Source organism: Acomys minous (genome assembly GCF_964271855.1).
Source record: "Acomys minous genome assembly, chromosome: 7".
NCBI classification, from domain to species: Eukaryota; Metazoa; Chordata; class Mammalia; order Rodentia; family Muridae; genus Acomys; species Acomys minous.
The window spans coordinates 46731561-46749189 of NC_140488.1; the positions used below are offsets into that span (position 1 = coordinate 46731561).

Genomic DNA, 17629 nt, shown 5'->3' on the forward strand with positions numbered 1-17629 from the left:
TGTGTGTGTGTGTGTGTGTGTGTGTGTCTGTGTGAACCATCTCCTCTCTGGCTTTCTTGAATATAAGAAGCCTGATTCCAACGAACAGAAAGCAAACACAAAAACAAACAAACAAAAAGCCTGTTTCCACGCCAAGACCTTTCTATTTGTTTGTTGCCTGGAACACTCTCCCCCAAGAATTTCAAAAAGTCTGACTCCTTTTCCTTCATATCTCATCTTGAGCATCACTTTCTCTGAAAAGCTGTCCTGGCCACCTAAATGAAAGCATTTGCCAAAGTGCTTCTGTAGCATGACCTTTTATAGGCTCACCATCAATATTGCCCATTGCATTTTGGGAATATTTTTGTTATTTGTATGTTTTCCACAATCTAGAATGGAAGGAGGCACTAACAACTATGTCATAAAATGCAAATACTCAATACCTAATACAAGTTGGCTGTATTAGTGAATAAGTCTTCAAAAGCAACTCACAGCCATTAGTAGCTGTCAGTCCCTGTGATAATACTGGATTCACAATCCAGATTTCATTATTTTGAAGCCATGAGACTACTGTTCGAACTTTAAACTGTTCATGGCCACAAAGATGATGAGTTAATGCTCCAGGATATAAACCCAAGCAACTTAGCTACAGAATCAATGTAATAATGCTAATAGCAATAAATAAAACAGCAGCACAGTGTTAGAACTACATACAAGTGCTAACTGGTCCATACCTTTATCAGAAACCCATTAATTTCCACCCCCCTGGTTCTAATGGATACCTTTGTAGAAATTACTCTTCATGCCCAAGACGGAACTTGTTATTATATATATTTTTCGTGTTAACAATGAGAAATTTTCCCTAATCTAGTATACTGCCATGAGAATGTTCATTTTTCCATTCCACTTTAATTCACACTAAACCTTCTCCACCTCTGCTCTAAGAGGATTACAACATGATTGTTTCAGTTCACGCTGGTGTTAGAACCCACTCAGAGTTTGCAAAATGAAGTTACTTGTGAGCATTAATATGTGTCTCTCAGAATTTAAAAATTGGGAAATTTTGGTCAAATACTTAGATTATATGATCTTTTTTTTTTAAGTCAAAAAACATGGCAATACCTATCTAACTTTAAGGGGTTAAGAAACATAAGATACATAAGAAAAGAACTTCAGGAGGAGTGACAAAATACACTAGGGAGAAAGCCAGTCCACGTGGTATCTAGAGCTAAGGTAAAGAACACTCTCAAAAGAAAGTGGAAGATCAGTAATGCCAAGTACACTGATACGTTAAATAATCCGAGAACCTAAAATTGACTTTGTCGTTGGGACTAGCATTGTTGAAGTCATCAGAGACTTTGTTAAGAGAAGTTTTGGTAAATGATGAAGCTAAAAAATATAGGTGTAGACAACTGACATTCTTAAATGGTTTATTAAGGTAGACACTCAAAGGACAAATGAAGTCAAGAGTAATCCTAGTTATCTATCTATGGTAATAGGCTGTAAGGAGAATAAGTAGATACAGATGCCAGTAGGCATGTAGAGTTGAAGTTCTCTCCTAACTGCTTCATTTTCATCAGTGAAGTCAGAAACAGTGGGGAGGATTGCTGTAGGTACGAAGCAGGAATGAAAATGCAAACTAGTCATCTAAGCAGATGAAAGACTGAACTGAGAATACATAGTAAGACCACTGAGAAGTATTAGGGATCTATTTGAAGTTAATGATAATTGACTTAAAACCAGTAAATGCTATCACACTACCCTTCAGTCAAGATAGGGGCACAGCACAGATGAATGAGTAGGCTTAAATAAGGTTGTAACTTTCATTAGCAAATAAGATAGAGGGAGAAAGAGTCAGGAGAATCAAGATGGTAATATATGGAAATGATTATAACAATTGATCACGTATGTAAGTATTCTACATGAGAAAAGAGAAAGAGACAGTGCAAAATTGTGAGTTAGTAAGATCAGTGTCTCAGTGGCATCAGTAGATTATACAAAGTATAGAAAGGTAGGGTATGGAAGCAAGAGAGTAGAATACATGAAATGAAATAACAAAGGGGTTTGTTACAACCTTCAATACTCTATAATATTGCAGGTGGTCCGCCACATTTATTATGTTACTTCCTTTGTTCCTGAGATTTTCAGTTTTCAGTGTACAGAATAGGCTAAATCTTTAATATTGACAAAAATAACTATAGGACAGAAAATCACTAAAGATTGTGTCATGAAACAAGGCATAAAACCAAAAAGGTACACACACACACCATTATTAGCCAGCTAACCAATGGCTACTTAAAATCAATTCCCATTTATACTTATTAAATATAATTCATTAATTTTATAAAGTAAAAATCTCACTAAAATATGGACACACACTTATGTCTTATAAACAGACTGATTAGAGCTGAATTTCGTTAGCATTATACAATAGAGTGGTTAATGTATAATAGTCTGGTAATATTTTTTAAGCTGCAGCATATCTAGTTTGCTGCTAATGGTGGGAAACAAAGTATAATTGCCATATATTTGCTTTTTTGAGTTATATATAATTTTAAAAACAAAGATATTATTAAATTTTGAATGTTGAAAAATAATTTTGTCAGTCAGATACGTAATCATTTACACATAATTAGTATCAAAACTAATGAAAAAAGGTCTCCTATTTGTAACAGAAAAGAGGTCAAAAATAGCTAATTGCATTTCATTTCATCCCACACAGACCAAATAAGATATTGCTGCTGTCTCAAGACCCTGCTGTACAATCTTGAACTTTTCTGGGGTCAATTAATTCTATAAGATTCAGGCTTTCATTTTTCCAACAAGAAACTATCTGCTCGCCTGGAAATTGCTACCCAGGCAACCGACTTGTTGACACTTAACTTTTCAAGGATCAATAGTTATGTTGGAATTGAATTATGAGAAATGTTCTGTGTCCTTGAAAATCTCTTGGTAACGATGGTAGAGAGGAAAGTATGAGGGTAGAAGGTGATAAAAAACTGCTTCCTAGTATCTGAGATAGACTAGGACAATCACTGTTATAAAGACGAAGCTTTCCTTGCTATATTGCATAAAGTTAATACTATGGTATATATTTGATGAATATTTATGACTGAAATATAAAAATGTACTCATACATTACATAGCATTTTGTATATAAGTATAATTTAAGAGCAAAAATGGCAAGTTTACTGTATACTTACATTTATTTCTTCTTGTATATTGTGGAATATTTAAAACATACTCAGAAAACAAGAAGACAGTTTACTTAATTGCCCTGTACTAATTACAGATATTCAAGAATTAACAACATATTACATAATTTATTTAAAATAGTTCTACTCAAATAGGACTTGATAAATCACATTTGGATAATCAAAACAAATGTCATACATCCTGATTGAATAAACACACTGAAGGATTATCTTAAAAGAGTTTGTGATACATTAAGGTTTTAAGACTCTGATTTATTACTTTGATTATTAAAGAAAAGAGTGTGAGTTATGGTCCCATTTAACAAAGGGGCTCCTTTCTTATTCTGTGTACTTATTGCACAGTAGTGATCATAGTGTGCTTCTACCTCCAACTGATTATTTACATTTAGCTATGGCTACCCTAAAATTTGAAGATTTCTACAAATTTTCATTTATATTCACACATTCTTTTTAATATGCATAAATTCGCTCTGGAATTATGGGATTGCAGCTTCATCTACAAATTAAGTTACCTCTTATGGACAATTGGTGAGTGTGAGATGGTGGATTTTGTCAAATAAGATATAGTTCATCATTTTTTACAGCATTAAAAAACTGTAATTGAAAAGATGAGAGGGTGGGAAACAATTTTTAGATTAGCACTGCTTGCCAAAATATGCTTCAGTCCTCTACTATTCCTTTCTTTGTTTCTATTTATGTCTACTCTGAGATTGAACAATCTGATGTGAAAAAGAAAGAGGGGACCACTTGGAAAAGATATAGGGACACTGAGAAACTCGAGGCTCTCTAGAGCATTGCTGCAGTATCTAGAGAACTGTGCATGAAATAGCAGGGTGCTTAGGCAAAGGATGTAGCTCAGTGGTGAAGGACTTGCCTAGAACATAGAAGACCATGGATTTAATCTCAAACATGGCAAAAAAGCAAAAGTACACACCTTTGTTTAAAAGTAAATACATTGTGAGGGGAAGAGACAGAAGGAGCAACAACCTAGTACTGATTATACCTGGCCTACAAATGCTGGGTTCTTTCCTCTAGTCTAATCTTGTCTCTATTACAAATAACTTGGGCTCTTAAAAAAACGGGTGATTTTCATTCTAAGGCAGTGTGCATACAAGTTAAGTCTGGATCATCTTTCAATAATATAGGGAAATAATCATAGAACACCAAACTATTGAAAGCCTCAGAGAGCTACAGAGTATGGCATTTAAAGATGTTTTTATTATTTTAAAGATTCATAGACAATGAGACAGGTTAACTCCTGGCAACACCCAGCCTACCTCAAAGAAGATGATGAGCATCAAAGAACCTCCTTATGGAGCTTGCTTCAAATGTGGCAGACAATCCACTGGTAAAAATGTCTTCATTTCTACCATAGACAGAATTCTGCCTAAAAATGGACAAGCTTGGATGCAGGCAGAGTCAACAGCCAAACTCTGCCAAGACAGGGTAAGCAAATCCTCAGTAATTCCTACCTCACAAATATGTCTGTCAGATACTCTGGGCCAGAAGGATGAATATGATGTGCTAATGTTTTTTTAACCATTATAGTCATGTTTAGTTTCTTTTTAAAAATTTTTTATTAATTTATTCTTGTTACATCTCAATGGTTTTCCCATCCCTTGTATCCTCCCATTCTTCCCTCCCTCCCATTTTCTCCTTATTCCCCTCCCCTATGACTGATTCTGAGGGGATTTCCTCCCCCTGTATATTCTCATAGGGTACCAAGTCTCTTCTTGATATCCTGCTATCCTTCCTCTGAGTGCCACCAGAAGCATGGGAGAATAGCAAAGTAGAAGGATCCAGAGGGTCCTAGAAACCTACAAGTAGAACATTATGATAGGCAGATTTGGGCCCAGGGGTCCCGATCAAACTAAGGCACTAGCCAAGGACAATACAGGCGGTAAACTTTAAACCCCTACCCAGATCTAGCCAATGGACAGACCATTCTCCACAGTTGAGTGGAGAGTGGGATATGACTTTCACGCGAACTCTGGTGCCTCATATTTGATGCTCTAATGTTATAAGAGAGTTTTGGGTGACTATTCAGGCAGTACACTGGCTCAGTCAGTTTTTCATTTTGTAAGCTGCTAACCTGCACTTCTGGTTCATTTAGTTAATTATGTTTTATTGCTTCTCAAGTCTCTGATGGGGTTGAAGACCAGATAGTTTATTCTTACAATTAAGCTTAGTTGGCTAGGGGTTAAGATGTTTTTAGATGTAGATAGATGTTTTAGGATAATAGAGATGAAATATGATAGAAATTGATTTTCATTCAGAATTTTAGACTCACCAAGATAGGAAAGATGTTTCCTTCAAGACTGCCAAATACAAATAGCCAAATCACTATGAATGTAACATTTATATAATTCCTGATTGTTTTGTGGTCCTTCCTGCTATATGTAGTTTGTTTTATTTATGTGTAATAATATAAATGTATTTGTTAAAAAGAAACAATTTAAAAATGAAAAAACTCTGTACAAATAATCAAAAATAAAAATTTATGATGGATTATCAAAAAAAGGAAAAAAGGAAAATGAAAGAAAACAAAACTACCCAGCATCAATGGGCTTACATCAAAAGAACACAGGTGCCAAGTGAAAGAGCTCCCAATTTCCAAATGTAGGGAATTTCAATGGGGGGTGAGGTGGAAAGAGTAGAATTGCACTGTCTGAAAAAATATCCACTAGAAAGATAAATGGAAGAAGAGAGACTAGTCTCCTATGGGAAAGAATTATAAGTTATGTAACTATTCTGTTATGAAGGAGGTGGAATATCATTTTCCACTTCTAAGGAAGGACTGTGAATAATAACTGTCCTCCAAAGACTAAACTAAGAAGCCTGGTGTGATAGCACAAGCCTATAATACCAGCAGTGAGGAGGCTGAAAATGTTATAGGTTCAAAGTCAGCCTCATATACATAGCTAGTTCCAGGAAACTCAAGAAAGGAAGAGGGAGTTATTTTAGAAGAAAGAAAGACAACTGGTACTTCAAATCAGGTGACCAAAGTCAACATCATATTGATCATTTGCAACTTTGCTCTACTATGGTGAGGCTGACGTTTTATATCTGTGATCTTCCTTTCCAAAACATACTATCCCAGTCTTACTATGAGAAACTACTATATAAATCTCAACTGAGGGACATTCTACATATCTAACCGGTTTATTTTAAGTTTTCAAACTTATCTAAAAACAAGATAACTCTGAGGAACTGCCACAGCCAAAAAAGCTTTAAAAGACATGCCAACCAAGTCAGTCATGGTGGCACATGCCTTTAATCCCAGCACGTGGGTGGCAGAGGCTAGTAGATCTCTGTGACGGCAAAGCCAACCTGGTCTAAATAGTGGGTTCCAGGATAGCCAGAGCTACATAGTGAGATCCTGAAGAGGGGGGAGGGCAACTAAGTAGAATGTAAATCTGAATTATATCCTTAAAACGAAAAAAAAAGAGCTGTGAGGAAAAATTGAGGAAATATGAAGTATGATCTTTAGTTTATACTAATGTGCCATTATTATATTGTTTCACTGGGTCATTAGTTATAAAAAATATATCACAAAAATAAGAGTGTAATATATATAGATTCTATACTGGCTTTGCAATCATTCTGTTAAACTACAATTTATCTGGACATTTAATTTAAAAAAATAGATTTTAACTATAGCCCCTCTTTTTAGGATTAATGTCTACAAAGAAAGTATATTCTCTTCAACAAGAAACCGATTAAATTGTGGCATAATAGACTATTACGCAGCACTGAGTATTACATACCTACAAAAAGAGTGAGCATTCTATTGTTTTAATAAACAAAAGGAAACTCAGAGAAATAGTAATATAGAAACATTTATTTTGACAAAAAACAAGGATATCTCTACATAAATATACTTATGTGATTAAGACCTAGGAAATATATGATGCATACAATAAGCTGTTAACTTTGCTAAGAGTCAGGGTCTAAAGGGGGAGCAGGGAAGGATAGGAAGACGGAGGCCATGTGTATAGTAGAGGCAGTAATCAGTAACCAATTCATTCATTCAGTTGAGAACATTTGTATAGTGGGATAATGTTTTATAGAGAAACTGTGAATTTATAAAAACAAACAGAAACAAAAACCAAAGTAGATTAAAGGAAACAGAGTACTTTTGACTGGCAGGCTTTAGTGGTGGTAAGGATTAATAAGGGGCAAGCAGGTAAAGAGTAGTGACATCCTGGAAAACCTACTTCTCAGTTTTTCCAAGAGCTGCACAAGTCGAATGTATTGTGCATCACTAAGGCGGTAGTAAGAATCATCACTGCCTCTGCCATGGCCATGGGGATCTTCTTACTTTCGAAAGAAACTAACCTCTTCATTTGTTCCTCTCAGAACTCTCCTGCACATGTGTACCAAGGTGATTTTAAGGCTTCAAGAGCTTTCTCTATTTATACACTCCCTTGTTCTCTTGGCCTTTAGAACAATGAGGACTCACCAGGGAGTTCCAAGTGGTTTTGATGAAGAAGTGACATAGCTTCACACCAGAGACAAAAATAGAAAGGGTCTGTATTTCCAAGAAGTTAAAAATCAAATAGTAGAGTGCAGGTCCCCAGTGAAATGGCAGAATTGAAAGGTGAGTTAAAGGTCATTTCAGCTATGTGCTTTAATACCTAATGCCGTCTCTATTTGAGATGCTAGCTCCTACGTTGTAATGCCGGGCTGCGAAGGAAGATCATATTGTAGAGTCCTTGAGGTAAAATAAAATAATTTGCTTCTTATTGTAAATTTCTGGCAAGAATTAGATCTGTTAAATATTCAAAATATAGGACTCAGAGCTTCAAAATAATCAAGTGTTTATTGAGTTTTATTCTGAACATTTAGACAGTGTAGATTTAAGTTCATTTTGCAAAGTGTATGGGTGGTACAATTAGCTCATTTGCTGTGAGGTCTCTCGGCAGCATTTTAAGCAACATTTCATCAATAAGAGAGGCCAGACCTTGGCCTAAATGATATGTGAGGTCATTTTCATGGCCAGGTGCCAAGATCATTGAGGCAACTGGCTCTGCTGTGAAATAATTGTTACTATAAGACCCTGGAACAGAGGTGGAGTTAGGAAAGTAATCACACAATGTTCCAAATTAAAGAAATACAACAAGGAAGAGTCCTACATTGGGACACTCTGATAAGAATGTGGTATGAGGTTCTAATAGATCATTGAAGCTCCACAGCTGCTGCTCCATACTTTGAGTCACATAATCCAACATGGCAGCACAACATTCCCAAGCCAAAGGCTGCAGAGCATGTGGCTTAGCAATGTCTTCCTATGATACTTACCTTAAAACACAAGTGTAGAATCCACTGTCTTGTGCCTCGGCTGAGTGAAACCATATTGAGTCTTCCTCTTTGCTCATCCTGACCTCTGAGAAGATGATAGGCTCTTCCAAGTCACCTTTGTTTTTGTACCACATTAGCCGGAGCCCAGTACTCTGGGCCATGCTATAGTTGGTGCGAATATAACTGTAGAAAAGGGCACATTTCACTCTGACAGGTTCGCCTGCCAGAGCCATGTAAGTCTTGAGATCCACAGACCAGTCAATGCAGCCATCCACTGAAAGAAACAAAAGTAAGACATGAGATGCAGAGAACATCATTCATAGTAACAGCAAGAGAAAGAATCACTGCCATCATCTATAGATAACTTTCTGTGAGTCCAAACTTTATAGAGATGGCTTCATTCAATCCTCCTGGGGGCTTTATGAGACACTTTGGCATCTACTTTGACTTTAGCAAGCAGAGATGGTGCTATAGCTCTGTTTACTTAAGAACTTTTTTTTAATCCTCTGTAGCAACTCTTAGTTTAAAAAAAATCTGTTCAATATGCTCCCCACAAGGCTCTCTAGCACTCCACACATGACTGTCCTGGCACTGGGCAGTCAGTAGAGTGGCTCCTGTTAATCAGAAAATCTTTCCTCTGTGAGTTCATATGAACCTGGACTGCTGTTGTGACACTGAATTGTTAGATTCAGGTTATTCTGACTGATTGTTCAATGTTCAATGTTCAATAAGAATGTGTGTGTGTGTGTGTGTGTGTGTGTGTGTGTGTGTGTGTGTGACCTATTAATAGCAAATATTTAAACATAGGTTGCTTTATCTTTATACCCTTAGGCCTCTCTTGCTGCATATGTGGTATATGCTTGTGGGTATGTACTATATTAATGTCAGTTTTAATAAAATAATACTGGGTGGATAAATCTAGTATTAAAAAATACAGATACAGTAAAATCTCCATTGCTAGAAGGATTAGAAATAGATGGAGAAGCTAATTTAGTATGCTACTCAATACAACTCACATAGGTGTTATACTTCTGAATGCCTATTATTTTTCAAAAATCACATCAAATTATGTTGCATCCATTTATATTACCTGATTATCCTTTATAAATCATATCATCAAAATGTGTAAATTCTTCCATTTTAAAATGATTTTTTGCTTATAATTCTGTAAGCTGGTCTCTTTTTTTTTTTTTTCAGATGGTGAGAACTCTGTAACCCAGTGTGTTTAATCTTTTAACCTCAGTTGACAGGAAGTTTAGAGCCAAATGCAATGCCCAAATGTTAACAACTATCATACTTCAAAGATTGGCTCTCTCTCTATGAAGGGTTATTGAACTAGGGTTCAAGGGCACTCAAGGGAACGGTGCCCTAATAGGCTTTAGATTGCTAGCAAAATAACGTGCCTATTCACATAGGCATACTTTTCTGGGGCGATTTTATACTGCGCTTCATTAGCCTGCCGCATAGCCTACCACTCCACGGTATCGTGTTCATAATTGTATGGTTTTGTAGAGCTAACTCATGGTCTTGTGTAGGTTGTGGAAGTGCTCTGCTACTAGCTTACAACCTAATCCTGGTTTCTATTTCTTTCTAATATCATTTTGACTACCCTGGTTCATGTAGCCTCATGACAAGCTCACAGAACAGCAATTGGCTTATATTAACAAAGTTGTCTTGGCAATATCTCTAACTGTGTAATTCTTGTCTTGATAAAAAAGGAAAAAAAGAAAAAGTTTGTGTGTGTGGGGGGGGTGTTAATTTTCTTTCTAAACTCCTTCAGGTTACTCCTCTAGACTTTCCGTTACATAATCTAGATCATTGCAAACTCAAGCTACATTTCCCAATCTTAGCAGCTTAGTTTTGCCTATAAACTATGGGACCTGGTTGATATTGAAGATAATAAAAATGTTTGTCCCTGAGTCACAACAGTCATGCCCAACAGCAGTTTGTGACATTTAACTGCCGTTACAATTAGCTTTATCACACAGACCTTGAAAGCATACTGAGAATTCATTTCCTTTTGAATACCACCTGAACCACATGCATTTGGTTTAATAGATGTATGGTCTTTTTGCTTCTTCTTCCCATGTTTTAGACATCAGGGAAGGAGTATTTATAAATAAGGTAGTCAACAGCCAAAGAGAAATGTAGCAGCTACAGGGAAACACAATTTCTAAATATCATTCTTTTATTTATTTATTTATCATTTTTAATATTCACAATACATGACTACACCATGACCTATTTCAACAGGCCTCAAGTATTTTCCCCATAAGATAGAAAAAGGGTATGAAGCAAGGAATTATGAAGACCCACCTGATACAAAATATTTTTCCCCAAACACACTAGGTATTGTAGCTTTATATTTAAAGATCATTAGACCACTACTGGATTTTAACAAGGTGGTTTGATTTGTTTTTATTGGATTTCTATTCTTAGCTGTTCACCTGCAGGAAAAGAATGGGTGTCATAAGATATAGTACTTTTATTTTTAGATTTGGGACTACTGATAGCAACTAAAAAGTACAGAGTGAAGTTCAAGACCTATAAAGTCAGTGGTAATGCCTGTATTAAGGGACTGAAATCTTAAGATTAAGTAAGAAGCACAGAGAGATGTCAGTGGACCACATGAACCATCACACATGACTGAATTTTCAAGTGCCACCAGAAATCACAAGTGTATGTTCCATTGAAGCCACAAAGAGATGGTTATAACACAGCATACCTCCAGAATCATGTGTATGTTGAACAGCCATACACATTTGGGGAAAAGCTGGAGAGATTTGTGGGTGATACATCTGACAAAGGCACAGGCTGTAGCCAAGTAGTTTACATTGTGGAACTGAGGAGTCTTCAGAGGAGTCCACAGAGGAGGCTAGCCTGTGAGCTTGACCTTATCAAGCCAGCATCCAGCCCACAGAGCCATCCAGACCTGTCTTATTCAGAATTCCAGTGGTAGCTCTGTAAGCAGGCCCCCCACAGGGCTTCAGCAAAAAGTGTTTTCCATTTAGACTGGATTCTCTCAGACGTGATTCTATAACTGGTTCTCTCTGATTCATTACAAGTGTGAACAGAGGCACCACAGGCAGGGAAACACGGTTTTCCCCCAAATGGTGAGATTCTTCACTTGGTAAAGTTTATTATAGAAAAATACTTTGAATATATAAAAGGGTGTCTCCTTAAAGTCTCATCCCTACCACCTTGATTCGGGTTTCTTGAAGACTCACAAATTATTATTCTTGATTCAGTCTTCTGGGCAGAAAATGCTTTAATAGTGAAGCTTTCCAAAACAAGTACAGAGCAGCAAAGAAGAGGCCACTAAATGGTTAAGGGCTCTATTTTAATTATTTTTATTCCAATCTGCAAAAACGTGTAAACAGGTGTGTGACTGTGGACCTTGATGTGAAGATTCAAAATGAAAGATCTGTGAACTGTATACAGGGACAGTGTGACATTCATGCAGTTATTTTGCCACAAAGAGACTCCTAGGGGTGAAAACTAGTGATTTCTCTAGCAAAGTACACAAGGTGAAACCAGCAAGACAGTTTAACCTCCTTGTAATGAAGTTTCCCACTGCCTTAAAAACAAAGCCCTGTGAGAAGTTAGGACTCCTTATAAGAGGATGTGATGCCAACAGTAACAACTATCAATACATTTTTAAAAACAACACTGAATGTAGTTAAATTAGACTCCAATGGCTATGCACACTACAATTTTCACAGGTATAGTGGGAAAATGTATATAAAGCTGTGCATATAATTGCTAATTCTGTATTTTTACCTCAAATTCAGAATTGCCTCAAAGTCCCCATTAGGTAAAACAGTTCATTGGTCCAAGAGAAACTATGCAAATGCCAGACACTTTGATGGCTAGTTTTGTTGTAATTTATAGCCTCTAGCCTTATAATAACTTATTGTGTATGTTTAATATATTCATTTTTCAGCAGGTACTTTTTTGTAAACTGTATCAACTCTATCCCATTTATTTTTACTACCAGCTCTTTCCCTTGAATTAATAGGGTAGTAATTAGGGGCAATTCAAGAAATTACCACTAGAGGGAGAGCTGCCCAAGTCTTTGTGTAGCACTTAAGTTTTCCCTGCCTACTTTCTAAAACTACATTTTTTGTTAGAAGTCAAGCACTAGGCGCTGGTTGTTGGGGAATAACCACAGCACAACTATGGGGATGCCCTGCTGTGACAATAGAGGTAGCCAAACATTGGGATGCAGCAGAGATCTTTCGCAAAAGGGAGTGGGAAGAGTGCACACAGACCAAGTGAGTAGCAGCTGGAAACAGTAGCAGGAGCAAGAGAAATCCACTGAGCCCTTCACTTTAGAACAGGGAAGCACTACACTAGATGCTTAGGTGTTTTACAGGTTTTTTCCCCTCTCATTTCATTCTCATGTCCACTCAGGGAGAAAAGGACTCGGTACTCCGATTTTACTAAAAAGAAAACAAAGGCTCGGAGAATTTAAGTGACTAGCTCAAGGTCACTGGAGGGGCAATGATAGCAGGCAGCATCCCAACCACCCCCCATTGGGATAAAGTAAACTCCAGAGCTTTGGCTCTTAATATCTGTGTGTTTCCTATTCTTCCTCTCATACTCTTCCTCTTTCCAGCTCACAATCCAGTAGAAGATTTGATTCTGCTTGGCAGCATCCACTTTGTCTTATGTGTGCCCCAGAATCCACACCTGTCCAGTAGACCTTCCAAGCTGAGTCATAGCCTTTTCCTGCACAAACCTGTCAGAATAATAGCCATTGAGTACTAACTATATGCCAATTACTTGTCTATGATTCACACACTGTGCTTAAAAAGTAATGAATTATTAAGAATCTATGTATATCATGCTTCTTCCTAAGATGAGGTCAACGCTTTGTGTAAATATATCTAACCTTTATCAGTGTATGTCAAATTAAATATCTAGAGATGATTACTCAATTTTTACCATTATGATCAAGTCAAAGGTTTGGGCTTATCTTAACACCTGCACTAATGATATACTTATTGGAAAAAATATTATGAACCATGATCTTAATGTCAGAATTAAGTGTATTCTATTTCTATCTTAGGCCAATCTGTCCCCTTAAGGCCAAATTTATTTATATTTATATCCATCACAGTGGACTCGGTCATTTCTCCAGAACAAGCAAGTCAAATGTTCCACGAAGTGATTGACTTGTGCATTTATTGCTAGATCTGTGCCTATTTGCCTCTAGCCTAGACTTGTGGATAGGTCTATTCATCATTTCTTTTAAAATATATTTCTGTCTGGGAAAAAGAAATATTGACATTTAAACTTCATCTGTGCTTCAATATCTACCAATAGACAAGATTTCCTGTTGCAGCTCTATAAATGCAATGAATGTTCGCTGCTTTGTGTTTCTGAAAGTATCTTTACTTTTTTATGAATTGGATTATATGTTCCACTTTCACGCTTTTTACCCCCTACTATTCATCAATGGAGAGAGTTCCGCTGACATAAAGTCCTTCATCTTGTTTCAACCTAGTTATTATGCTTAATGATGGGCTGGCAACCATTTTAATTTTCCTGTCATTACAAGACTTGTGTGATGCTTTGTCAGGATCGTCGGTTTGATTTTTATGTGGTGGAGGAGACTCGGTGGTATTCTGGAAGTGAAGTCACACTGTGCCATTACATCCAACTCCTCTATTCCTAATTCCCTGAGGTCTGAGGTACTCCTGGGAAACGGTCAGTAGGCAGAAGCTCTTCTCAGACCCAGTGATGTTAGTGCTGAGAACGGCTCACCGCCCCTCTGTCAGGCTTGCTTCTGCCCACTTCAATCCTGACTACTTGGCAGTAGCTGCTTTCCTATGCCAGTTCAACTCTGCCTCCCATAATCGTTCATGATTATCTGAGCCAAAAATGTTGGGTGTCATCCATGAATCTTATCTTTTCCTCTCCGCTGACCTTCCCCCTAATTATTACTCTCATACTGTATTAAGCATTGCCATTTCTGATGTAATTCAAATATCTATTTTTTATTCCCATATATATATATATATAGTATATATAAGACATTATATTTCCTTGTTATAATATTCTTCTCTTATTGGCTTTATTTTAATTGAGAATAAATTTATGTATCTATACTATAAAACTTGATGTTTTGATATCTGTGCCTACTGTGAATTGATTAAGCTGATTACTATACTCTTCAACAAAGGCATTTCTCATTTTTGTGAGAACATTTAAGATCTACTCTAAAAAAAAATGTCCAGCTATGGAAAGCTTGGCCTGGTGGTGCAGATAATGGAAAGCTGGAGGACTGACCAGCTCTGCTACTTCCCAGACCCAGATCCAGGGCTCTGAGATGGCTCACATGAAAATCTATATCATCTACCAATTGTTGGGATATGTGAAAGAGTCAGTCCTCCTGTCTCAAAGCTACAGGAGCTCCGTGATATAGGGCAGCAATAGGATAACCAGGAAGAGTCCTGATGAGGTTCCAACATTGATGGTGTCACAGGTGCCAGAGATCTTGAACCATACCAATGCCTCATTGCAATGAATACTTGCAAGTGAAGATGGGCAGCAATATATACTGTCGGACACACTATGATATATTACAGCTTCCACATGAGATAATTTCTGTGCTTTGGTATTTTGTTGCTGTTGTTGTTAGTTTGTTTGTGTGCTTTTTATTTTGGGGAATTGCAAGGGCAAAGGGCAGATATAAGGGCACAGAGAGATGAGCAGACCTGGGGTATATGATGTAAAACTCACAAAGAATCAATAAAAAGGTTTAAAATGTTCATCTACATATTATTATCTATAGTAATTAAGTAAGTAAATAGATCTCTTAGACTTAATCTCCTGTTTATCTGAAACCTTATGCTTTTCAACCAACATTTCTTGTCTTCTCTCTGTCATTTGTACTTATCATTCTAGACTCTGGCCCAAGGTCATTCTTTTTTTCATTCCACATGTGATATCAAGCCACAGCTGCTTTTCTGCACTTTGCTTATTTCACTTAGCGTAATATTTTCTATATTTTCCTATGCTGTTTCAAATGAAAAAAAATATTTTATAAAGCTGGACAGCATTCTGTGACACCACACACACACGCACACACATGCACACATACGGCCTCCTGGTTTCTTGTTTCCTTGTTCATTCATCTGTTGACAGTTTGCTCTCTGTGCCTTAGCTTTTGTAAATAATGTTTCAAAGAATATGAATATATAGATACACTGATATGTAATATCATATATATTTAATGTGTATATATTTAATCTTGTCTTCTACACAAATATCCCAATGATACACCAGTGATATATATTTTGGTTATATATCTAGAAGTAGTTTTATTTTTAGTTTTTGAAGATCTTCCATATTGTTTTTCCTAATTGCTGCATTAATTTACATAATGATTAACTGTGTACAGGGTCCGCTTTTCCCCATACTTGACAACTACTTTACCAAGTCATCTTAATGCATATTTCATGCTGTCACACTGTGATTTTAATTCTAGTTTCTCTGATGACATTGAGCATTGTATTCTAAGCCTGTTAGTTGCCTGCATGTCCTTTTCTGAAAACTGTCCATTTCTGTTGTCCATTTTTAATCAGTGTGTTTTTCTGAGTTGTTTGAGGACACACATTTTATACATGAACCCCCTACCTGTACTGTTTACAAATGGTTTCTCCCTTTCCATAGTTTGTCTTCACCATCTTGACTGTTTACTTTGTAGAAGCATTTTAGTATTCTGAAATTTCGATTTTTGCTTTTGTGGTATGTCCTGATTTTGAATGTCCCTTTTGTATCTTTCTATTGTAATCTTTCTAAATGACCTCCCAACATTACCATTTAGGTCTCCCCAATTCGCTGGCACTGTTAGGGGTTGAAAAAGAAGCCTCTTCCCTGGTAGGTAAGCATTCTGCCAATGAGCTATATCACAGCCTCCGATCTGATTTTGAAACTCTGATATTAATGAACATTTTAAATCCATGGCCATACCTTTTTTTTTTTAACATTTAACAACTTTTAGGGTATTCCTATCTGCCCATCACTAAACCTGGCTTCCCCTGGTTCATTTGGTACTATCTATCTTTTCAGGCCCTCTATATAACGTTTCACATGCCATGCTCTTCACTCAAATCTAACTACTGCCTGAGGAGGCCATCTACTTTTCCTATCTTTTTCCTATTTAGGGTTACTCTGTAACCCATGCTGTGATGAAACACTATGACTGAAAAGCAAATTGGGGAGGAAGGGATTTGTCTGGATTACACTTTCCATAGTAGTTCATCACTGAGGGAAATCAGGGCAGGAACCTGGAGGCAGGAGCTACTTACTAGTAGAGGCAATGGAAGAATGCTGCTTACTGGATTGCCAGCCTGCTTTCTTATAGAATCCAAGACCACCTGCTCAGGGATGGCACCACTCACGGTATGCTGGGCCTTCTCACATTAATCATTAATCACGAAAAGGAACCACAGGCTTGCTTATTGACAAATCTAGTGGGCACACTTTCTCAATTGAGGTTTATTCCTCTCCGATGACTCTAACTTTTCTCAAGCTGACATAAAACTAGCCATCACCATCTTTGTCCTTTTGCATTAGTATTTGCTGCTATCTACTGAGCTCATAAATTCTCTAAGACAAAGAAAGTTTTAAAGTCCATGTCTATGAAACCGTGCTTTCATATTGCACGGGAATTATTTTCTAAGTGATATTCTTACATAATGTGTTTATTATAACAGTTTCTTCCCAAGTGAATAACGTGTGTCCCATTTCACCTACAACTCTAGAACAAGGTTCAATGGTGTGTTGTACATAGTAGGCAATTATTAAATCTTCATGAGATTAAAATCCTGTAGCGGCCAAACAAGTTCCCTAATGAGAGTTATTTGAACTTAGAAATATTGTAAGATTCCCTCTGCTGATCCTAAACTAGAGCGCTGATGTGTTTAAACGCTGATTTAAAAGGTTAGGTCGCATAATCCCCATGTATAAAATGTGATCATAATGATTTTGATATTAACACACAGAAGGAGAGATGGTAATAATAAATCTATCTCTGTCATACCTTTGCTCCAGAACTCACTATCCCCGGCTGAGTTAAAAAAAAAATCAAATCTATATCCAGGCCCTGTCAAAGGAGCCCAATT

General features: G+C 36.8%; 1 protein-coding gene across 1 annotated transcript in view; it reads right to left on the reverse strand.

Moving 5' to 3' along the window:
* The window catches only part of IL1RAPL2 (interleukin 1 receptor accessory protein like 2), a 1137954-nt gene that overhangs the window by 539450 nt on the left and 580875 nt on the right, over positions 1-17629 (reverse strand). Inside the window, exon 3 of the mRNA XM_084789849.1 lies at positions 8496-8769. Within this exon, the coding sequence (XP_084645975.1) occupies positions 8496-8769 (274 nt within the window). The remainder of the gene's footprint in view (positions 1-8495; positions 8770-17629) is intronic.